We start from the raw sequence: 24,894 nt of genomic DNA, 5'->3' as shown, positions 1-24,894 counted from the left end.
CTGAAGTCTGGAGGCCTGAATTCAAGTTCTGACTCCACCATTTAATGAGCTCAGTGACTTTGAGATTTACCTTCCCTCTCTGAGTCTGTTTTCTCATCAGTAAAAGAAACAGTAGGGGCATTGGGTGGCTCTGTGGGTTAAGTGTCTGACTCTTGATTTTGGCTTAGGTCACGATCTCATAGTTCATGAATTCGAGCCCTGCATCGGGCTCTTCGCTGACAGTGTGGAGGAGCCTGCTTGAGATTCTCTGTCTCCCTCTCTCTGCCACTCTTCCTCCCCTGCTCATGCTCTCTCTCTCAAAAATAAATAAACTTCAAAAAAATAAATAAAATTACATTATGAAAAAAATAAAATAAATAAAAGAGACAGTATAATAGTACTTATAGATTGATTAAATGAAAGAGTACCTGGCCCAAGGAGACCCTCAATGGATATCAAATATATACATATATATAATAAATATATATTTATTTTATATACATATATATGTATATATAAATATATGTAATATATGTAATATATATTATATTACATATATACATATATACATATACATATATACATATATAAAAATATATGTAATAAATATATATAATTTTATATACATATATTATATATGTATATAAAAATTATATATATATATATTTTTTTAGAGAGCACAAGTTGGGGAGAGGGGCAGAGGGAGAGAGGGAGAGAGGGAGAGAATCTGAAGCAGAGCCCAACACAACGCTTGATCCCCCAACCCTAGAATCATGACCTGAGCTGAAATCAAGTCAGACCCTCAACCGACTGAGCCACCCAGGCACCCCAATAAATTTCAATTATAATAATCGTTGTTAACAATTCTATTTTTCCTTCATCCTAACATTTTGAAAACGACCACCTGTATGTTTGAGGATATGAGATGTCGTAGTATATTCCTATCCAAAATTCATGTTTTCCTAGTGATTTCCTGGCTTGCTTGCTTGTATTATTAAATGTTTTTTTAATGGAGGGGCGCCTGGGTGGCTCAGTCAGTTAGGTGTCTGACTTCAGCTCAGATCATGATCTCACAGTTTGTGAGTTCGAGCCCCACGTCTGTCTCTGTGCTGACAGCTCAGAGCCTGGAGCCTGCTTCAGATTCTGTGTCTCCCTCTCCCTCTGCTCCACCCCTGCTTGCTCTCCATCTCTCAAAACTGAATAAACATTAAAAAAATTAAACAAAAAAATGTTTAAAAAATTTTAATGAAAAATTGTGGGAAAATAAATAGAAAATCTATAACCCTCAAGAATATAAACACTGCCATCTCATTTTCAGATAAAAGGCAAAGCTGGGTTGCCACAGAAGCAAGGGTGCTGCCTGGATGAAAACGATGCTGGAGGCAACAGGCCTTTCTGCTGAGAACCAGATTCTACCAAGAACGTCCTGGACTTTGGGAACCAACAATTGTATGGAGGAGGTTTGACTGACAGCCAGGAAATCACTGAAACAGGGGTGTACGGGGAGTGCGGGGGTGTAACTAGAACAGTTGGCTTGGGGGTTCAGGTCTGGCACCTGTTAGCTATGAGACTTTGTAGTAAGCTCTGATACTTGATTTCTTGTAAAATGGGGATGCCAGCAACCTGCCAGTTTAATACTGACCCATAGTATTTAATTCCATTTATCATATTCAATTTTCCCCAGTTGTTTTCTAGTAATGTCCATTGTAACTCATTTTTTTCTGATTCAGATCCAATTAAGGGTCATATTTTGCATTTAGTTGTTATGTCTCTATATTGTCCTTTAATTCAGAACAGTCCTCCTACCTTTGTGTGTGGCTTCAAGACATTGATATTTTGAAAGCTTTCAGGCCATTTATTTTGTGGAATGTTGTGTATCTAATTTTTTCCAATTAGATAACAATGTTTTTAAAAGCTGCACTGTGGAGCTTGTGAGGCATACGGTTAGGAACTATGACTATGGAGCTAGATTTTCTGGGTTCAAATCCCAGGTCTATCTTTTATTATCCATATAAACTTAGTCACATTATTATAGATGGTCCCTGATTTAGGATTTTTTTTTTTTTTTTTTTTTTTACAATGGAGTGAAAGTGATACACACTTAGTAGAAACCATACTTGGAATTTTGAATTTTGCTCTTTCCGGGGCTAGTGATATGCAGTAGGATACTTTCTCATGATGCTGGGCAGAAGCAGTGAGCCGCAACTCACAGGCAGCCACACCATCACAAGGATAAACCAATACATTTATAACCATTTGGTTTTTCACTTATGGTACGGCATTCAATAAATTACATGTGATAGTCAACTCCTTATTATAAAATAGGCTTGTGTTAGATGATTTTGCCCAAATGTAGGCTAATGTAAATGTTCTAGGCACTTTTAAAGTAGGCTAGACTAAACTATGAGGTTCAGTAGGTTAGGTATATAAAATATACTTCCAACTTAACATTTTCAACTTAGGATAGGTTCATCAGGAGGTAACCCCACTGTAAGTTGAGAGAGATCTGTGTACCTCTGTACTCGAATCTCTAATATAAAATGGGGATAATCATGGTACCTCTTCATTACTGTGGAGATTAAATACATGTAATATTCGTGAAGTTTTCAGAACAGTCCCTGCACAGTAAGTGCTCATGAACTGTTACTATAGAAGGCACATTCTTGTGGGAATTTCAAATTTTGTAGAAAAAAAATCCACTCACTTAATTATAAATGATGTTTTTTCCAGTGCTTACTGTTGTCTACAATTATGCCAGCTGCTGAAGTAAGAATTAAAAAAAGGAGGGGGGGTTCCTGAATGGAAAAATAACTTTAAGACATGATCTGTGATCTCAAACAGCTTACTAGTGTGAAATCACTAAAATAGGTGAAACAATCAAGGTAGAGTTAAGTGCTGCTAACCTGAGAAAGCATGAAGTTCATTCTGATAGGAGAGAAGGAAGTGGTCTGTGTTGACTGAAATAAATGAAGAAGAATGGATAAAAACTGACTAGTCAGAGAAAGGGAAACAGGCATTATTCCAGGCAGAGGAGAGCACTTGAGCAAAGGAATAATTCGGGTTAAAAAGGTGAGGGCAGTGGGAACTAAGAACAAACAAGAGCGTGGGACCGGATTATGTATGGTCTAACTCTGAAGTACAAGCAACTAGGTCCTCATGCAGGAGGTAAAGGGGAGCCATTTTAGGTTATTGAGAATATTATCTTAGCCGGGTAGAGAAAAACTGGAGACTCAGGCTGAGCAAAAGCATTGCCGAAAGTCCAAGACTATTTGTCTTTCACCTGAGGGATGTCACATATTTGCTTGAAATGTTCGTTCACGTAAAGGTGGGAGTGTCAAGCAACAGCCACGACCCAGAGACGTTCTACCTGGAAGTCACGAGCTCAGGCCCACGCACCAAGTCCTTGATGCTTAATCCAAGGCTAGAATTTCACTGAGTAGCTAACCAAGTTTAGCAATGTCCGAAGGAGCTCGCTCACTGGACTGTTACTCATATTGATGCCGAGGGCCTCGTTTCGCTGAGAAAGGACGGTGGGAAAGGGTGAGGAGGGTTAGAAAGTGAAAGGAAAGGGACAGAGGCGGGGAAAAGGATAGATGCCAGCCAACCGCTAGGGTCCAGATGGCAGGGGGTCTGGGTCGGGGGTCGGGCTGCCCTCAGGGGCCCCCTGGGGACCCGGCCCGGGGCGCGGCGCGTGTGCTCGCGGGCGGGGCGCCCCGCCGCCGGCGGCGACCAATCCGGGAGGGCGTCCGGGGAGGGGCGGAGCTTACCGGCTCGGGCGCCGCGAGTCCTCCTTTTTGCACACACACGAATACAAAGAGCCATACGACCTTCGGGTATCCTTTTTCCATTTTTTTTCCTCCTTAATCTTGTGTGTGTTTTCAAAATTTTTAAAAATAGAGATCTGTGGCAGTGCTGGGGTGAGGAAACTGTTGCTAAGGGGAATTTGCGCTTTCCCCCATTTCTTTTTCTGTCTCTCTTCCTCTTTCTTTTTCCTGGTCAAGGTTTTAAATATACCAAGAAGTTGAGAAGCAGGATGGCCGTGTACAACTGTTAACAGCCAAATTTGTAGAGATTTTTTTTCTTTTTGTTATCATAAAAGAAAACTGGTAAATTTTTATGGTCGAGGGATTTAAAAAAAATTAGACGCTTGGGAAGTATAGATTTCTTTCTTTCTTCTTCGTCTTCTTCTTTTTAGGCGGGCTGAAGGGATAATGTAAATTTCTGCCACGGGCAACGTCAAGGGCAACGTCGAAAGAAGCGGAGATTTGAGACTCTCTTACAAAGCTGTTTGCGTGCGTTTTACACACCCTCCCCCAGAATCAAAACCAAGTGGCTTGAATGTGGCAATTGTCCAAGGCCAATAGGTTAAAAATGTTTGGATATTATAATTGAGACACTCATTTCCCTGGGGAGGTGGGCAAAGCCCTTCTTACAAATGTGTCTTACATTTTCATGAAGACAGTGTATGTGTGTGTGTGTGTGTGTGTGTGTGTGTGTGTGTGTGTGTGAGCAAATGATATCATAAAGATTTATCTTGGGGTTTTGTGCTTTGTGTATATGTACAGTGTGTGTATATGTGCCGTATCAGATTTTGTTTTCAAAAAAAGATTACCTTTGGTTTTATGTGTGCAAAGTAGCCCTTAGGATGTGATTTTTTTTTCTGTTGTGTTCCCAAAAGTGATTAAAACAGGATTTCCTGTGCAAATTAGAGTTTAGAAGAAATCCTGTTCTTAGCACACTTAGGCACTTTCATTTTATGTGCATTTACTGTATTTTTCTACTACTCTTCTAAAGTATCAGTGAATAATTAAATAATTGCCAGGGAGTATATAGTCCATGTGGCAAATGAGGGTAGGCAATTTATTGAATCTGTGGTTCAAAGCCTTCTTTAGTGATTGTTTTGCCTAAGTGGTTTTGCTTTTTATTGTCTCACGTTCATAAATGTACAGCTGTGTATATTTTGGCCTTTATGTGTGGTTTCGTTGGTGTGTTCTGAAGGGAAGGTCTCCCTTGGCTTTTTGACAAAAATGGTCGTTTATAGGTTGGGATTTGTTTGAAAAGCTCCACAGCTGGCAAAGTGTCAGGAAAATAATCCAGTCAAGTCCAATTCTCAAAAACTGTTCATGATGGTTGTGATGGGGGAGGGGCCAGAGGAGGCAAAGAAAAATAATACAAAGGAGGGATAAGAAATGCATTTTGGTTATCATGTTGCATTTTTGGAATGGGAAGCCTTCTCCCCGAGTGGAAGAGTCACAGAAAAGGATAAGCATGAGGACAAAACAAGCTTAGAGCAGGACCTCCTGTTATATGAGCCATATTCTCCCTTCATTCTGTTACAGAACCAGTGTCTTCTATTAGGAGTTATACGGAAAATATATTAAAATCTGCATTCGCAGATTGGAGTGAAAGCATAGGAAGTATATGGGGTGATGAGGGAGAAACTGGAATGTCACCAGTGAAGTAGCAACCGGGATATAAAAGGATCTACTGTAGAGTTCAAATTTCATTACAACAGAGCCTCTGTATGGTGATGGTAACACAGTTCTATTCCTCAGCTAACGTCCTACTCAGTGTCAAGTAGCATTTGGGACGCCTCAACAACAGCTTTAAAATTATTTGTACAAGTCTTGAAATTCATAATGAAAGTCGCCCTCTGTGGGCATTCTAGGTTACTTACCTGTACTGGCTGTATTTTTATTAACTAACAATGCAAGTCAGATCAGTACTTAATAAATACTGCCTCAAATACGGATCATTCCACAAGTTTAGACCTGCATGCGTATCTCTGAAATCTAATCAGATTACGGTGATTTTGTGATGGCCGCGGTTCTGGGAATTTTAATGGAGCTTTGCTCTTTCTAATTCTTTTTCACATCACTGCAGGGCATCACTTTTTAACTTCTAGTGAGAGAGCTCTTGTAGAGCAGTACACTTGCTAAGCCATTTGATTTTTACTAGGAACCTAGGTTCATGTCCAAGGTCCCTGCGTTGAGTCCTACGAATATATCGTTGGCTTGGCCTTCCTACCAAAGCACAGCTGAACTCAGTTGACTTTGGGGTTCGTAGAGATGAAAACTTTGAACTAAGGAGAACTGCCCCCTTGCTAGTGGGAACTGAAAGGTCTGTAACCAAGGCCGACAGGAATTAAAAGCTTTCCACCACCAAATGTATGAGACCTTTTTGTGGCCACTGAGTTTATAATCGTGTACACGCAGCCTTGTAAGCAGCAGAGGACAGAACCGAGTAAACAAAACAAAACAAGCTAAAGATGGCGCCTAACGGCCCTGAAAGAGCCTAGCAGTGGTGTCCCGCCCTGAAGAGGCCCCTCCCCTCCCTGGCTCGTTGAGTGATTGTGGAATGCAACCAATAACGTCCCTGGCCCTGCTCCTTCGTCGTTCAATCGCCAATCACCGGGAGCCAGAGGACAGGCGGGGCGGTGCCTCGCCGCGTGCGCGCGCTGGCCGGGTACACGGGCCGGCGCCGCGGTCTCTCTCCCCAGCCCGCGAGCTCGTGTAGTTGTAGCTGAGTCAGCTGGCCGCGGTGGCGCGCGGCACACGCGGTGGAACACCCGTGATGGAACACCTGTAGGGCTGCCAGAGCAGGACCGCCGCAGGAACTTCCGGGCTGTTCCCAGACCGAGTCCTCAGAGCTTTTGTAGCCACGTAGTGTACCCACGGTGAGGCGGCGAGATCCCAGCGCCTTGGGCCACTCAGTTATTTGCCGCTACACCCCATTCCCCGGAACCCCCTGGGTATTCTCTGAGGTTGGGCTCAGTGGCGAGTCGCCATGATCCCTGCGGCCTCGAGGGCTGTGCTCGAGCTCTGTTCCTCCTGCGTCGCTGCCGGTCGTCCTGCTTGTAGCTGAACCACGCTCCCTTCGGAAATGGTTCTTCTGTCTCTGGTGCCCACCTTGTCATCTCTGAGTAATATTTAATCAACTAACATTTATCGAGGGCTCACAGGGCACATGATATAGCTTTAGGAGCTGGTGGTTCATTTTTCACTTGATCCAGCAATGCAGGACTTGCCCTTTATGTCAGGCACATTTCTCGGAAAATCTTAAACCAGGATTTTAATCTTACCAAGTTACATTTTAACAAATGTAAATGAAAAAGACCGCTACACTAGGCTAAAAACCCTTGTACCACTATACAAGTGTACATGAAAATTTCAGGCGAATGAAATCCTTTTCTTAGGATCTCATTCTCCCCCTAGGTCTACATCTCTTGTTTTTTTAATCCCTGAAAATGAGGTTTTAGATAGTCTGCAGATCGTGAGATGGGTCAGTCTTTCAAAACATAGGAAAGTAATATTTTATGGTATTTGTTTCTCTGCTCTTGTGTGATAAAAGAGCTCTTTTTTGATAGAAATAAGTTCTGAGGGACGCCTGGGTGGCTCAGTCAGTTGTAAGTGTAAGACTTTGGCTCAGGTCATGACCTCATGGTTCCTGTGTTCCAGTCCCCCCCACCCCCCTCCATCTGGCTGGCTGCTGTCAGCACAGAGCCTGCTTCAGATCCTCTCTCCCCCTCTCTGTATGCCCCTCTCCCACTCTCACTCTCTCTCAAAAATAAGTAAACATTAAAAGAAAAGAAAGAAATAGGTTCTGAGAGTACCTTCCAACAGGTGAGCCATATTGCACCTCCAAGTGGAGGAGCAGGGCTGACCAGCACAGCAGGAGCTTTAAGTGGCCGTTTTCCTTTTTTTATTTCTTAAAATGAAAATTATGGTATGCATTGCTGTGCTTTCCGTAATCACATTTAAGGAGTTCCGTTGCTAGCGTGACCCTGAATGAGTCAAGGGCCCATTATAAAGACATATATCATTAGAGTGATACCATATCATAGACATCTATTAAAAGGAAACTTTTATTTTTCATAGTTTGGAGGCGAACTCAGTCATGCAGAAAATTCAAGCTCAGAATGGGTTGAAAGCAAGCAAGGGAGCTGCCAAGAGTATGATATATTTAGTTCTAACAAAAATACATGTGACTTGGGAGGAAAGGGGTAGTTAAGATTATGGACAGTCTCACCCTGAGACAGCCTCAGACAGTCTCATCTGTCTGAAGAAGATGACTTTTCTTTCTTTTTTATCTAAATATTTATGAAGAAAATATCAGAATTATTGAAAAATGCACTTTCTGGGCTCCTTTCACATGTATTAAAATTAGACAAATACGGAATGAACCTCAAACATATATTTTATGCAAACTTAAGTTTGACAACTGTTGTTACTTTGTGTTGGCAACTCATCAAAAGATTATAGATCTTTTTCTTTCTTTCTTTTTTAACTTTTATCTTTTTAAAGTAAGTTCTGTACCCACTGTGGGGGCCCAAACCTACAACCCCTAAATCAAGAGTTGCATGCTCTATGGACTGAGCCAGCCAGATTCCCTTAAAAATCTTTTTCTTAAAACTCACTTCTAAAAGTTGATAGCATTTTGTAAAAGGTCTGTATGTTTTTCTGTGGTGGTCAACCTTAGTTTATTCCTTTTTTTCCTCTCTTGAACAAAAATATGAATTCTTGGCTTTAAGATAAATTAGCAATCTGAGGTGTGCCTGGGTGGCTCAGTTGGTTAAGGGTCTGACTTTTGATTTCAGCTCAGGTCATGGTCTCATGGTTCCTGAGATCAAACCCCTAGTCCAGCTCCTTGCTGACAGCGAACAGCCTCTTTGGAATTCTCTCTCTGCCCATTCCTGCCATGCACGTGTGCTCTCTTTCACTTAAAATAAATAAACATTGCAAAAATGATAAAATAAATTAGCAGTCTGAAATTGCAAAAGTTGACAGTATTAAAATGTTTAATAATGATGGTACAGACACTGCCCAGATAATTTACTACAGTTAACCATTGCTTTGCCAAGCACTTCATGGATTGCTTCATGGGTTATTGAATTAAACAGTTATACATTTTGAGAAATATAATAAAGATATCAGAATAAATTTTTTGTTCCTTAATAGTGTTGGCAGAGTTAAATGGGCTCTAGAACCATAAGCCAGTGTTGGAAAAAAGCAAGAATAATTAATTATGTTAGTCTGGGAGTGTTAGAAAAGGATTTAACAGGTTGTAACAACAGATAATATAACACTGTTTATAATAAAGTTCTGTTATCAATTTGAATTATTCATGCCAAGAAAAATCTGCCTCTAAGTAAAAAAGAGAGTCTCAGTTGTGTATCTTTGTCTTCCTCTCTCCACCTCAACGAATCTTTGCTCTGTATCCGTTTTTTCTTCTCTGCAGTCTCAGGCAACAGTTACCCTTTCTTCTTTCTTACATTGGGAAGAGCCTTCCCAAAAGAAAATTTAATTATTTTCTAATAGCTTCATCCTTTACTTTTTCATGGGCTTTTACTTTCTTTTAAGTCTTTTTTTTTTTTTAAGTAGGCTCCACACCCAACCTGGGACTTGAAATCACGACCCCTGAGATCAAGTCACATACTCTATCGACTGAGCCAGCCAGGAACCACAACCACCCTTTTTTAAAATTTTTCTTTCTTTTATTTTTTAAGTTTGTCTTTATTTTGAGAGAGAGATAGAGAGAGAGAGAGAGAAAAGGAGAGAGAAAGAACAAGCTGGGGAAGGGCAGGGAGAGAGAGAAGGAAAGAATCCCAAGCAGGCCCCGGGCTGTCAGCACAGACCCCAATGCGGGATTCAAAGACACAAACTGTGAGATCATGACCTGAGCCAAAATCAAGAGTCTTTGTTTTGATGCAGTCCCAATGGTTTATTTTTGCTTTTGTTTCCGCTGCCTCAGGAGACATGTCTAGAAAAATGTTGCTATGGCTAATGTCAGAAAAATCACTGGCCTTTTTCTTTCTGCTTTGTAAATATACCAAAGCTCTAGGGCCCCTTCTGACTTCCTATTTCCTTCCTTCCTTTCATAACTAAATTCTAGAAGACTTGATTTCATGTCTTGCTTCCATTTTCTCTCCATCATTCCTCTTTAATCTATTGCATAGTTTTACTTTCATTACAGGATTTACCTTTCTGGTCATCACCAGTGACCATCACAGACAAATAAAATATATCTCCCTAATTTTCATCTTTTTTAGCCATTCTGCTGCACCTGTCACAGTGGATTAGATCCACTTTCTTGACATTCTTTCTACTTTGGCTTTCATAACACTCTTTTTCTCCCACCTCACTGACCATACTTCTCTTTTAATGAAGCCTCTTCCACAAATTGGCTTGAAGCGCTGTCCTTGGCCTTTGCATTTCACACTTTATCTTTACTTCTTGGAGAGTGCATTCACTTTCTCAGGTTTAGCTACTTCCCTCCTGCAAAGATTCTAAATCTGCATCCCAGCTCTGACCTTCCTCTTGTTGTTTTGTTTTGTTTTGTTTTGTTTTGTTTTGTTTTCCAGTCCTAGTCAGTTGCTATCAGGACATACATTTAAAGATGTTGCTGGGGCGCCTGGATGGCTCAGTCAGTTGAGCGTCCAACTTCAGCTCAGGTCACGATCTCATGGCTTGTGGGTTTGAGCCCCACATCGGGCTCTGTGCTGGTAGCTCGGGGCCTGGAACCTGCTTCTGATTCTGTCTTCCTATCTCTCTGCTCCTCCCCTGTCCATGCTCTGTCTCTTCCTCTCTCTCAAAAATAAATATTAAAAAAATAAAGATGTTGCTATCAGTTTGAAATTTAACTTGTTAAGTAAACACTCATCTGGGGTGCCTGGCTGGCTCAGTTGGTAGATTATGTGACTCTTGACTCATGAGTTCCAGCCCCAAGTTGGGTGTAGAGCTCCCTAAAAAACAATCAATCAATCAATAAAAATACACGTCTTCTTTAACATGATGGTACCTCCTCTCAGCATCCTCATTTCTATCATCTGTCAATGTACCATCTTCTGACTCTCAGATTGATAATCTTGAAGTTGTCTAGTAAAGAAATATTATCAGATCTTCCTCCAGGATGTTGAACCTTCATATCCACAATCCTCATTCTCACCTCACTTCAGGATTAAACAGTCTCCTAATCTCTAACTCTTCCACTTTAGGTGTCTAAGACAGGGGTCAGCAAACTACAGCCCATACATAGGACATTTCTGGCCTACCATCTGTTTTTGTATGACCCATGAGCTAAGAATGGCTTTTACATTTTTTAATTAAATATAATATTTTATGACATTTCTTTGTCCATAAATAAAGTTTTATTGGAACATAGTTGTGCTCATTGTTTATGTATTTCCTGTGGCTGCTTTGTGCTACAGTGGCAGGGTTGAGTAGTTGTGATAGCAACCACGTGACTTGCAAAGCCAATATTACTTACTGTCTGGTCCTTTACAGAAAAAGTTTTGCTGACCCCTACTCTAAGAATTTCCTTAACTTGTTTTTCAAAATCCTGGATCAGTGTTCCGTACCTTTCTATATAAGCCCCTTTACTCTGACCTCACACATGTACCCTGTTTATTCCTGTAATGTTTGTTTTTTCTCTCATCTCTTATATCGTCTTACCACCCTCCCTGTTCATTCTATACATTGCCCTGTTGGAGGTTTTTCCTCTGTAAGACCCCTTCCTCATGATTTCATTCTGTTCATCTTTCCATTATTTTGAACTAATTAAGGATTTTTGTCTGCACCATATTTTTAGGCACTTGTATGTATTTTGTTTTGTCCTTTGAACATTTCATTCTCACATATGCTGTAATCTCCTTGCATGTAAGGACTTTGTCTTCCCTTCATTTGAGTACTTAGAGGTGGCAATCCATTTTGGTGACTCATCCTTCAGCATGGCCTTGCATACTGAGAGTTTTTAGAAACAACTTTGTTTTTTTCTAACATGTTCTTTTTCTCTAATGGGGATATATGTAACTAACGAATTAGTGTTTGTTTTGCTTTTAATCCAACTTATCCAACATTTAAGTTGTTATCCGGTTAGTAAATATTATAATGTGAAAGATTCTTTTATTACCTGATGGCCCTTATTTCTTTCCTGGTCCTTTTTTTTTTTTTTTTTAAGTTTTATTTATTTATTTTGAGAGAGAGAGAGAGAGAGCACAAGTAGGGGAGGGGCAGGGAGAGAAGGAGGCACCATCAGCACAGAGCCCAACATGAGCTCGAACTCATGAACCATCAGATCATGACCTGAGCTGAAATCAAGATTTGGATGCTTAACTGACTGAGCCACCCAGATGCCCCTCTTTCCTTATCCTTTTCATTTCACTGTCTTTGAGCTTAAGTGGCTAGGGGAGCCACGGAAATGAAGTCAGTAGGAATGTCCATAGAAACTAAAAAAGAGGTAAAATAAAACCTTGGTTTGTGATCATAATTCATTCTGGAAACATGCTTATAATCCAAAGCACTTCTATATTAAAGGGAATTTCAAGAACCACTGGCTTAGCTGTAATTATGTGACTTTTAGTGTCACATACTACTCGTATTGCAAGACATCACTCCTTTATCAAGTTAAAATTTATTAGAAATGTTTGCTCATCTTGAAGAACACTCGCAGAACAAGTTACTCACAATACAAGGTTTTACTGTATTTGAATACCCATTGTGCTGCACTGCACTGTACCAGGTTTATATAGACAGGTTAATTTAAAAAAATACCTATTTGTTGCTCTGAATGTGACATTCTAAAGCGGACATAGTTAGGTAATACACAAAGGAGAAAAGCAGAAATAAGTTGAGGAACAAAATTAGAGAGAGGGTAGAATCATGATTTTTTTATGTCAACACAAATATGAAAATAATATTTATCATTAAAAGCTGGCAGAATTGAATATTACCCTTAGTCTAAAGCCAGCTCATGAGAGTAAGTAAATTGCAAATACTCTGTTTTCTTAATTACCTTTCTAATGTATATCATAGAAGGTTTAGTATGTTTACATGCATCTTTGTAGACTTGAATTTATTGTTTCTTAGAAATTTATTATTAAATTTAGGGGGGGAAATGTAGGGGAAAAATCATCCAAGTTCCATTCCAAGCCACAGCATTTTTTTTTTTTTTTTGAGATTGGAAAATCAGGATGGGGGTCCAGGATGGGAACACAAAATATTTCAGGAACAATCATAATATCATTCAGCTGCTATTTGTGGAGCACTGACCATATGCCAGCACTCTGTAGGTGCCTTACATACATTATGTATAGTCATCACAAAAACTCTCAAAGTAGGCAGAGATGAGAACACTGGGGCTCAAAAAAGGGAATAATTTGCCCAATTTCACACAGCTGCTAAGTAGTGCAGCAGGATGAGAACCCCAAATATATATATTTTTTACTTCCAGTTCTGTGCTGTTTGGGGAAGAAGACCAGTTGAGGTGGAGGGAAGGGCTCAAGGCAGGCACAACAGTGTCAGGGGTAAAGGCCTCTTGCAAGAAAGAGTAAGTGTTCTGGGTAAGAATGTGGTTGTTGTCAATTTGGTACCAGAAGGGGTACCTACCCAGTATCCCAACCTGATGCATCTTAGTTTCTGATTTCACAAATGCTGAACCCAACTGGCCACTATCTGTATGTTATCCTCTACATAACTGTCTTTTTCTCACAACAGCCACGTTTCACATTAAACTCCTTGCATAATGTTGGTTAAGGACCCTGCGAGAACAGTAAAGTCCCTTATTTAAGAAGAGAAAGGATACATAAATGACACATCCATAAGTTGACATAAGAATTGCTTAGTGCTTTCCTCTAACCTTTAGTTTTAGATTTAGCTGTGCCTTCCGGTGACTCTAATGACAGAGAAGCTGCAAATGGATTTGAGTTCAGTTCTTACAAAAAGCGAATACCTGGCACGGAAACCGTTTTTTCGATATATAAGGTGGAAAGAGCAAATTAAAGACTATTCTTTAATAACCAAATGTAATTAAAATGCATTGTGAGATTTACGTTTTAGTACCTCAGAGGCACTGATATTACCTGTTTCTGAAATGAGATTGCTGATGCAGAAAAAAGCCCCCAAATCTCAATATATAGAAAATTTTCTTAACCGCCTCTTTTTTTAATTGTGATGTTATGATATAATTTAAAGGGTAAGATGGAAATGTATCTCTTGTGCAAATTATAAACATACTCAAGACTTTGTCACTTAGGGAGCTTCAGGAAGAAGGATTCTTTTTTCTATAATCAAGTATTTAGAAAAGACAATTTGAAGTTCCTTGGAGTGTTCTCGGTGGTACAATCCAACCCTCCCACACCTTTTCTTCTTTTTCTTCTCGAATGGTTTAGTTGCTTAACTAGGGTGATTCAAAAGTAAGGCACTTTGGCTTATCATTGGTTTTCTGGTTTCTTCTTTTTTTTTTTATTTTTAACGTTTTATTTATTTTTGAGACAGAGAGAGACAGAGCATGAACAGTGGAGGGGCAGAGAGAGAGGGAGACACAGAATCGGAAGCAGGCTCTAGGCTCTGAGCCATCAGCCCAGAGCCTGACACGGGGCTTGAACTCACGGACTGCGAGATCATGACCTGAGCTGAAGTCGGACGCCTAACTGACTGAGCCACCCAGGTGCCCCTCTGGTTTCTTCTTTAATGGGGCTGGTCATGTGGGCAAAGTGGCTTAGCTATGTAAACGTGCCTGTTGAGCTTTGTGCCTGTTGAGCTTTGCCGCTCCCTCAAGGAGCTTGAGAAGTGGAGGTGAGGAGCCCAGGAGGTGATTTCTCTGGGCTACCAGCTGTAGGATTCAGAACAGCTGGACTTCTTTTCAGAGGCTGGAGACCCAGATGCACAAGCGTGAGAGCAAGGGGGCTGTGCAGCCCCAGGTCACCACAGCTTGATTCTCTGATCCAGCTTTTCCCTTCCTTTCCCTGCCCCATCCCCAAAGCATCAGGGATATAATAGTGTGGGGTTGGTGACACGTTGAGGGCTGCAGTGATCGGCATATTCCTTATTTAGGAGTCTTACTCTGAATGCATCTGTAAGAAAATTATAGAGAGGGTAGAATCATGATTCTTTATGTCAACAAAAAGTGGTCTCAGTTAAAAAAAAAATAAATGCTAGATTGAAAGTAGCAATAACTGGATTCTGCTGTCTCCCTATGACCTTGAAAAGATATATCACTTCTCTACATGTCTCTTCTGTGGACCTGGGGTAATATGTGTTTCCTAGAGCTGCTGTGTGAATGAGATAACCTGCAAGGAGTGTTCTGAACTCCTTCAGGAATGATGTCAAGGAGACAAAATGCAATGACTGTTATTAGGGCAAAGATAGTGAGGAGAAGACAGATCTGCATTTTCTTCCTTAATCTTCTAATCTTTCCAGAATCTTGTGGGTCCTTTTGAGTCCCTGCTCTGTTCCTTAGGTCGGAGTGGTGGCGGGTTCCATGCTTGGGTGCAGGAAGAATGCCTTCTACTCCATGAAACTCTGTTCATCAGGAAGGCCTGTGTAGGCACCACGCTTTTGGCCACGGGTGAGTGGGACACCCAGCGAGTTGTGCTAGGAGAGCACAGGATCTGCAGGTAGAAGAAGGCATCTCTCCTCCCCAGGCCGAGGACAGGTAGCCATGGACTGTGTGCTCCCTCACGGCTTGCCTGCTCCTCCTTCACAGAATCCACCGCCTGGTGCCCAGGCTCCTCTGGTCACCCTCCATGACAAAGGAAAGTGAATGCAAAGAGGCCAGAGCTTCCTACCGACTGGAGTCCAGTGACTGGGGACGCCTTTTGGAGCAGTCCGGCAGTGTGACCGAAGTTGTTCCCGCTGCGGTCAACCATGTCCTTCAGTGCCACCATTCTCTTCTCCCCTCCTGGTGGCAGTGAGGCCAGATGTTGCTGCTGCGCCTGTAAGAGCGAGACTAGTGGGGGCAGCACAAGCTCTCAGGGCGGGAACCCTCCTCCCAGCACCCCTATCACAGTGACCGGACATGGCCTGGCAGTTCAGAGTTCAGAGCAGCTCCTTCATATTATCTACCAGCGCGTGGAGAAGGCAGTGGGCCTGGCTGAGGCTGCTCTGGGGCTCGCCAGGGCCAACAACGAATTACTAAAATGTCTCCAGGAGGAGGTGGGTGAGCTGAGGCAGGGGAAAGCCTCTGCCCCTGAGGAAGATGGGGACAGCAGGGCCCAGGGCTCCCCACCCGAGGAGGCTGGGCCTCTCAAAGAGAGCCCCGGGGAAGCCTGCAAGGCCGCATCTGCCGCAGAGGAGGAGTGTGACAGCGTGGGCAGCGGCATGCAGGTGGTGATTGAGGAGCTGTGGCAGGTGGGAGCCGCGTCCGCTGTGGGTCCCGGGCCTTTGGGCTTCCCGGCCGGCCAGAGAGACACGCGGCTCCCCGGATGCACCCTGGCTGCCAGCGAGGCGGCCCCGATGCTCAATCCCGTGAGTATGGCCTCAGAGCAGGACGCCAGTGTCGTGTGGTAGCTCCTGACTGCTTCTCCTGGCCTTTCTCTCCTCCTTCCCCCTCCCTCTAGTTTCTTTCCAGCTGCAAACCTTTTTTTTGGTTTTACTTGTGCTAAAACAGGACAGCACCAAGTCTCCTTAGCCGGCAGGGATAGTCGGCACTCATCTGTTTTCTTCTGAACCTCAACCTCTTCGGCAGGTCATTGCTGGTGTGCGTGGTGATGGTCGTGCCCTTCCCTCCCTCTCAGGAGCTCTGTGTGCCACCTTCTCCTCCACAGCTGGCTCAGCTGCTCCAGGGGCTCTGCCTCTCCTGGCGAGAAGGCCTGCCGTGCACAGACGGCTCATTCATATTTTATCATGGGCCCTCTGCTTGCCAAGAGGAATTCAGTACAGAGAGAGATGGGAATGTGGAGGGGGGAGATGCAGAGGTGGAGAGGAAGGGAGAGCTGGAGAGGAGAGGGACAGAGGGGGACAGAGAGGGAGGAGAGGGAAGGAAGGAGAGACGGAGAGGACAAAGGACACAAGACAGGTGTAGGGAGGGAAGGAGGCAGGTGGAAATGAAGGGTTGAGGAAGGAGAAAAAGTGAACCGAGCAGAGAGGAAAGGTATATCTAAATGGAAAGAGAATATATGCGTGCCACAGAATGTGAGGGAAGGTGGGAGGGAGGCAGAGGGGAGGGAGTAACAGGAGGACAAGAAGCGGACAGACAGTTGTCGTCGAGAGCTCCTCGGAAGAGAATGGCATGTAGGGAGAACCAGGGGAGCAAGTGCACCTATTTCGTGCGCAGGAAAAGACACAGAAGCACCTTGTGCTATTTCAGTTTCTTTACTGCTCAGGGCCATCTGAGCAGGCAAACCCTGGCTGAGTAGAGTAAAAACTGCGGAGCGTGGCACACGGAAGTATGAAAAGGAGATGGAGCAACTACAGAGATCATAGAGATGGGAAAGTAACAGATGTGTCGCCACTTGAGAGACAGTGGGAGGTCTGGCAACCCTCCTCCCCCATGCTCCCGCCCTGCCCTCTCTTTCCTCCTCCAGCACGTGACAAGGCCCTGACACCCAGGAAAGAGAAAAGGATCAGAGCACACAGGGGAGATGGGAGGGAGGAAACTCCCAGCCCATCTGCTGGATCTGAGAAACGAATGTAGAAGCCCCATGTCCCCCTCCAGTGTCACGCTACAGCTGGTCACTGCTCCCTGAAGGCTTAGCCATGCGGGTGGGTGGTGGTCACTGCCTCATGCCTCCCTCTGCCCAGCCAGAACTCAAGGGGGGGTTTGGGGCTGCAGGGAGGTGGGAGGAGGCAGGAGGCACCAGGTACCAGGCCAGGCGATGCCCTGAGCTGTGGTTCTGTCAGGCAGGGAAGGCTTCCAAGCCGACAGGACGGAATTAGATTTCACAGCGCAGAAAGCAGCTCACAGGTCTATAAATCTCAGCCTCCTCCCCCGCTTCTTTCTGTGTTTCCCACCCCCCCCCCCACTTTCACTGTTTTGTTTTCTTGGCTGCAGAAATCCCCCCTCCTTTCTTCCCTCAGTCTCCTTCCTCCCTCCTTCCTTTCCCTGCCCTGTGTGTCCTTGAGTGAGGGCACAGGCAGCAAGTAGATGTCAGGGCAGCGACGGTTGGATGCAGCCAGGGCAGGATCAAGTGAGGGCACAGACAGGTGGTGCAAAGGGAATGGGGTGGGAGGTGGGGGACAGTTGGTGCCAGCCTCTCTAGAAATTTCTGACTTTATAGCTCCCGTCTTTGCTCCCATTTTCTCCTATTTCTCCCTTTTGTTATCATTTTATTTTCTTGTTTCTTTTCTTGCTCGGTGTTCCTTTCTTGTCATCACTTCCTCCCCCAGTGCCTTTTAGACAAAATACTTGCCTGGCTACGGTTCTTATACCCAAGAGCAAATCATAGAGGATTCCTCACAAACAGAGTGTCAGAAACAAGCCTTGTCCTTATAATCAGTCCTATGGTAACAATTCAACATGAGAGGCCCTGGGTATCCCAGAAATATTTGCCAACACCCCCATAGGAGTACCAGAGAAACAAGTTATTGGCCATTAAAGACTGTCTTGGATTCCCCCTGCTTTCCACTCTCTCATTATCCTTGGCCAAAGAATGATGGGTGACCGGGTTCCCCTAAGCCTGGATGGCTAATAGGCTATTCTTTTTTATGTTCTTAGCTGGTGGATGATTATGTGGCCTCTGAGGGTGCAGTACAGCGGGTGCTGGTCCCTGCTTATGCCAAGCAACTCTCACCAGCCACACAACTGGCTATCCAGCGGGCAACCTCAGAGACAGGGCCAGAAAATGGAACCAAGCTGCCACCGCCCCGCCCTGAGGACATGCTCAGTGCTGCAGCTGCGCTGGACGGTGCCTTGGAAGAGTCAGGTCCTGGGGGAACAGGGGAGCTGAGACACTCTCTAGGGTTTACTGCTTCCCCATGCAGGACCAGAGGGAGTGGGCAGAAGAACTCCAGGCGCAAGCGGGATCTGGTACTCTCCGTGAGTGAGCTCAATTCTATAAATTTTTCTTCAGTCTGGAGAGATAAGAATGAAGTGTGGGTTGATTTTAAACTTCCCATATTGATTGAGTGGTGTCCTGTATCATACTGGAGAGGGAGGGGCAAGAAGGAGACAGACTGGTCCATAGCCCTAGGGACAGGCAGTCCCCCTGCTAATCATGGAATTTTTTTAAGGCTTTGCCAAATAGATTGAAATCTTCTGTTTAAAGAGAAGGGAATTATATCACACCTCCTCCCTAGCACTGGAAACAGCCTGCCATTTACCAGTGTTCAGGGTAAGCAGCAAGGGACCCATTGGCAGAAAGGCCAAGGTATCCTGAGGTGGTCCCAAACCCCAAGGATGCAGAGGACCACTAGAGACTCAGCTCAGTTATGAAGGTTTGGACAGTCTAGTGATCCAAGGGGATCTTGGCAGGGAAGGTACCGGGTTGAACCAGTTTTGCCTGAAACTTGGAGTGGCTTGGAGCCTTAGGAACATCACTAAGCATCCTGCAGTGCACAGGGCAGCCCCCGAAAATTATTCGACCTAAAATGTCCATAGTGCCAAGGTTGAGAAACCCTGTTCTAAGGTAACCATTGTCCTGTGGATCAACTCTGTGCCCCAGAACATCTTTCTGATAACCACGGGGGTGTTCCTTAGCTAGATCGTGTTCATATGGACTATAAGCCATTTCCTTTCTCTGGCTTATGGCTGATAGAGTAACTGGAGAGTTCTGATTAGGAGGGGAGCTCATCATTCACACCCATCCGAAGAAATCTCACAGCACAGCCCCTTTCCTCCTGTCACAGTCTTAGTAAAGGTTGAAGACAGCCGGTTACGCGCACACCTTCATCTGCATTACTTCTTTCTTCTTTTTCCCTTTCCTAAGGGCTCCTGACTCTTACTCTCCCTTTCACTTGATTTGTTTTTACACCGAGGGATTCTTTTCATCCCTGGGAAGGAAGACACCGTTCATAATCCGAATCAACTGGTTTCTAACCTTCGTTTTATTTTATTTTATTATCTTTTTTTCCAGACTTCATTTAAAATTTTGGTCATGTTCAGGGATATCTCACTTATCACGAATAGGGTTTAGTTTTTCTGTCATGAATCTCTTGCTTCCAGTGATAGAAATGGAGGCATATATACCTAGAAATGCATTTCAAGCATAGTGTTTAAATCATGAATAAATGTATGATAATTACAATTTGCATAAAATTAGGGTTTCCGACCACTTCCATTCCTCTCCAGCCTACTGCCTCCAGCGAGAGGTCGGTGTGGAGGGCTGGCTCCCACCTGCCCTTTGGAGAGCCTGGTGAAACTGAGGACCTTGGAGGAGAGTATGCTCACTCCCCATGCTCTCTGTTACATTACTTGAAAAGGCCCTGGAGGACTGGTCAGGGAATTTTGCTGCCCATCACAGAGGAAGGTTTAAAATGTGGTTTAGAGGGAGAGGGCTAGCCGCAGGCCTTCAGTCTTCCAGCCTTTAGCTCTGGGAAGGAATCAAGGAGGCATCTCTCCAATCCACTCAGGCTGCTGTGGGTCACTGCTAGGGATCCAAAAGGACCAAACCGGAACCACTGACTTCTTGGAATGCTGCAAATCCCAGCTACCCATTGGGGAATATATTTATTTTTAGCTCACTCAGGAGGTAGGTGAGCCAGCTGCCTTTACAGTCTTAACACTTATTATTGTCTCGGAGTATTTTCCCTTTCCACTTCAAGCCTGGTTTGATTTTTATCAGCTGATCTCTTCCAAGCCACTTGAATTGGAAGCTGTGCAACTCCCCTTTTTTCCTTTTTTTTGCAACACTTTCAAATTTTTTTGAAGCATTTGCCCACCTCTTGTGATTCCTTAAGTTGGGACTTCTAAGAGATAAAATATATAAAATATGAGAAGCTAGTTTAATTACAGGCCTTTTTTATAGAGTAGAGACCCTAACCATAAAAATTTCCTAAATTGATATGGTTAGTCAGTCATAGAAGCAGAAGGGTAAATGGGGATTTCTTAATTGAAACTGAGGTCTTGAGATCAGTATATGGGTCCATCGGTTTGGGACTGGGAATTTCCACTGACTGAGGGAGCTTGAGATAAAAAATATAATCAGAAACAGCAAAACTAAATCTAATAGGAAGAAATGTAAAATTCTGCATCAAAGTTAAAAAAGCAAAGCAGTTGTAGAATGGCAGAGATAGGAATCCATGTGAAAAGTAGACTTGAGTTGACAGCTCACAGGGAATGAACCCTGTGACATTGGGAATAGGGGTGGGGTTGCTAAGAAAGGTAACACCATCTTGGGTTTCATTCCTAGAAATGTAGAGTTCCATTCAGGGAAGTAATGCTCCCTTTGGCCAGGTCCCAGCTGATGGATTAGATTCAGTTCCCAGTGCCATGTTGTCCAAGGGACACTGGCAAGCCAGAGAGCCTGATGGTTTCATGAAGAGTCTGTTTGGAAACTGTCATGAGGAATGGCTGAAGGACTTGGGGATATTTAGACTGAATAGGAGAAGATTTGGGGAGTACATGAGACCTGTCTTCAAAGATGTTAGGTGCCGTTATAGGCAAAACTGGTCAGATTTTGGAGTCTAAGGCAAAACTTTTTAACAATTAGAGATGTTCAACAGTAAAATAAGCTGGCCCAAAAAACTAGTGAGAACCCATTATTAAAGGTGTGTAAGCAAAGCTGAAAGCCTGTTCGATGATGTGAAAGGGAGGTTGGGTGATAGAGTCTCCAAGGTCCTTTGCATTTCACATTTCTGTTATTTTAGGTTTGTGTTTTTCAGACCATGGTGTGTATACCCCTGGGACTTGTGGTAATGTGCAAAAGGATATATACACCTAGGGCATTTTCCTGGGTCATCAATTGTACTAAAAGATTGGAAGACATTTTTAGATTAAAAATATATAGATATATTGTAAAGAAAACTTTAAAATTTGCAAGAATAGGGGGCCTCAAGAAATGTCCACTTGCAGTAGTCTTGGTGTATATTTGCTCTCTCCTGGCTATTTGTAAGGAGTATGTTTGTGAAAATGTCTGAGACCTTTTGCTCTACTGATCATATTCCCCAGGAACAGAAAAGTAAGACCAGGGATGATCCTAGAGCCTCCATACAAATTAAATGAAAAGGACCAAAAAAGGGGGGACATTAGAAGTACTGACTTGGATAGGCTCTCTGGCTAAGAAAGAGTGTCATCAGAAATGGTGCCCAGACTATGGGAAGGATTCGGGCAGAGAACCCCATAGAGACAATGCCTAGGGAACAGAGGAGGGTTCCATCATATACACTCTCAGCTTGAATCTGTGTTTGTTTTTTCACCTAGAAATTGGTCCACAATGTGCATAACCACATCACCAACGACAAGAGATTCAATGGGTCTGAAAGGTACGATCCCCTTGAGGGAAAACAATCATAAGGTACTCTGCCAAGGAGAGGGAACTAGAGGGCTGTTCCAGTGTAACAATGAGGCTAAGGCTTTGCTCTCACCATTGCCCCTTGCATCCTGCCCTTGGCCGTGAGGGCATTTACCACACAGTTGATTCATGCCAGGAATCTCTGTTTTTCTGGCTTTCAAAATGCTGACTGCCTTGTTCATGATCTTTGTGGCAGCATCAAGTCCTCTTGGAATATTTCAGTAGTGAAGTTCCTTCTGGAAAAGCTCAAGCAGGAGCTGGTGACCAGTCCCCACAATTACACTGATAAGGAGCTGAAAGGTGAGAAAAAACTGAATTAACTCCCATCTCATCCTTTTTCCACTCACTGTTCTTGTTCAGAGTAGAGGCATAATGGAGATGATTTGGGTGGTTTTCAAAAGAGTGGACTTAAAATAAAATTTTGGGGCTATTCTCACATCTTCTTCACAGAATGGTTTCTAATTGCTTTTTTATTCCCCTGCCCCGCTTGAACTGAAAATGGGAAAAGGAAAGGGCTGAAACCAGCGTGCATGATGTTTCTGCAGGGCCTGAATCTAGGGTGTTATGAAAAGGAAGTCAGGGGGCGCCTGGGTGGCTCAGTCGGTTAGGCAACCGACTTCGGCTCAGGTCATGATCTCGCGGTCCGTGAGTTCGAGCCCCGCGTCGGGCTCTGTGCTGACAGCTCAGAGCCTGGAGCCTGTTTCAGATTTTGTGTCTCCCTCTCTCTGACCCTCCCCCATTCATGCTCTGTCTCTCTCTGTCTCAAAAATAAATAAAGGTTAAAAAAAAAAGTAAAAAAAAAAAAAAGAAAAGGAAGTCAGAATCCAGGCCTGCCCTTTCTGTTTTTTTAAGTTTATTTATTTAGTTTAAGATGTGCGCGCTCACTCAAGTGAGGGAGGGGCAGAGAGAGAGGGAGAGAGAGAATCCCAAGCAGGCTCCACGTGTCAGTGCAGAGCCCAACAAAGGGCTTGAACTCACCGACAGAACCTTGAGATCATGACCTGAGCTGAGATCAAGAGTCTGACGCTCAACCGACTAAGCCACCCAGGCGCCCCAGGCCTGCCCTTTTGTCCCTAAATATTATGTCCTGGGTTTTCTACTTTCCTTACTCTTCTGTTTTTTGCTTGTAGCTAACCCTGAAGCATTTAGAAAGCTGCTGTTGAAAAAGCACTTGAATCTACTACCAGCAGAGTAGAATGGGAGTGGGTTTAATTGAGTCAAGGGCCAGGGAGGGAGTTACAGAAGCTTGGACTTGTGTTCCCAGGGGGAGATATGGGTGGAGTCAGTGCTGGACATGGAGGTGAGCAGAGAGAGCTAAACCAAAGAGGAGTAAATACCTGCTGATGGGTCTGTGAGAAAGCCCACCATCTAGAGGGACCCTCACCTTCCCAGCCAACAGTGTTAGGGCAGAAAAAAGGGCTGAGGACCTGGTTCAGAGGACCCTGCTCTCTGCCCCCTCCCTTCTCCCTCCTCCCAGGAGCCTGTGTAGCCTACTTCCTTACTAAGAGGCGTGAGTACCGCAATTCCCTGAACCCCTTTAAAGGCCTGAAGGAAAAAGAGGAGAAGAAGCTTCGAAGTCGCAGATACCGGGTAGGTTTCTAGGCCTTCCTTTCAAGATGCTAAATGCTAAACCCTACTGAGCTGCAGTGGGAAGGGCCAGAGGACCTGGCATCTGAGAATAGGGTTGAGAGCCAGGAATGTTAGCAGGTAGAGGAGGAGGGAGGGGGGCTAGGTTCTCTCAGGCACAGATTTTACACAGCTTTCCTACCCGAACTCCTCTCCCCAAATCTAATCCTTAGTCTGTCTCTCTTCCTAATCTCTATCCTGGGCTCCTACCTTAGCTTTTTGCCAACCGATCCAGCATCATGAGGCATTTTGGACCTGAGGACCAACGCCTATGGAAGGATGTGACAGAAGAGCTGATGTCAGACGAAGAGGACAGTCTTAATGAGCCAGGTGTCTGGGTGGCCCGGCCTCCCCGTTTCCGGGCCCAGCGCCTCACGGAACTCTGCTACCACCTGGATGCCAACTCTAAGCATGGCACAAAAGCCAACCGTGTGTATGGACCCCCCTCAGACCGATTACCTTCTGCTGAGGCCCAGCTCCTTCCACCAGAACTTTATAATCCTAATTTCCAAGAAGAGGAAGATGAGGGAGGTGATGAGAATGGACCTGTCTCCCCATCTTTTGACCAACCCCACAAAACCTGTTGTCCTGACTTGAACTCCTTCATTGAAATCAAAGTGGAAAAGGATGAATGAAATCTATAACCAAGAATAACTCTGGCTTCTGCCACTCCCCATGTCCCAGAAATGGATGGCCGCGGGGCTTCCCAGAATAACAAGATGTCCTCTGCAGTCTGAGAAAGCAAATCTGTCTCTCTTCTTAACACAGTCCCCAATGGAAGTGGAAGCCAGCAGCTGTGCTGGGATAAAGACTTATCTAGAAGGGGGAAAACCGCCCCCCACTGTGAATGGCAAGCCAGAAAATGCTTATTTCTAAGCATAAATAGTGCCTCGGGGAGCCTGAGCTGAAAAAAAGGAGAAGGATGGGTCTAAGAAACATGAGGCCTTCTTGACATCTGCCCCAGTCTCTGAGTTGGTTTTTTTTCTGGTTTCACTCAAAGCTCTGGGGAAGCAGCCCTGGTTGTACCTTCTGCTTCCCCATGACTGCTGGTCTGGCTCTGCAGTGGAAGCCGAACAGAACCAGTCCAGGATAATACTGCCACCTGGTGGGCAGTCTCAGCCATGGGC

General features: G+C 44.1%; 1 protein-coding gene across 3 annotated transcripts; it reads left to right on the top strand.

The window, feature by feature from the left end:
- Positions 1–3,734: 3,734 nt before the first annotated feature.
- On the top strand, positions 3,735–24,725 carry CB3H14orf93 (chromosome B3 C14orf93 homolog). 3 transcript variants are annotated; one of them, XM_030318697.1, is made up of 7 exons: positions 3,735–3,812; positions 15,174–16,220; positions 18,409–18,729; positions 22,051–22,112; positions 22,338–22,441; positions 23,619–23,731; positions 23,983–24,725. In XM_030318697.1, the coding sequence occupies exons 2-7, from the start codon at positions 15,621–15,623 to the stop codon at positions 24,400–24,402; spliced, it is 1,620 nt and encodes a 539-aa protein (XP_030174557.1). In that variant the 5' UTR covers positions 3,735–3,812; positions 15,174–15,620; the 3' UTR covers positions 24,403–24,725. The 3 variants fall into 3 exon arrangements, with proteins under 3 accessions (XP_030174557.1, XP_030174559.1, XP_030174560.1); XM_030318699.1 differs by lacking the exon at positions 3,735–3,812 and having other exon boundaries at positions 14,363–15,321; positions 15,460–16,220; XM_030318700.1 differs by lacking the exons at positions 3,735–3,812; positions 18,409–18,729 and having other exon boundaries at positions 14,363–16,220.
- The last annotated feature ends 169 nt before the right edge of the window (positions 24,726–24,894 follow it).

Source organism: Lynx canadensis, chromosome B3, assembly GCF_007474595.2.
Source record: "Lynx canadensis isolate LIC74 chromosome B3, mLynCan4.pri.v2, whole genome shotgun sequence".
In the NCBI taxonomy this organism is placed as follows: Eukaryota; Metazoa; Chordata; class Mammalia; order Carnivora; family Felidae; genus Lynx; species Lynx canadensis.
This window is presented reverse-complemented; position numbering and strand designations above follow the sequence as displayed.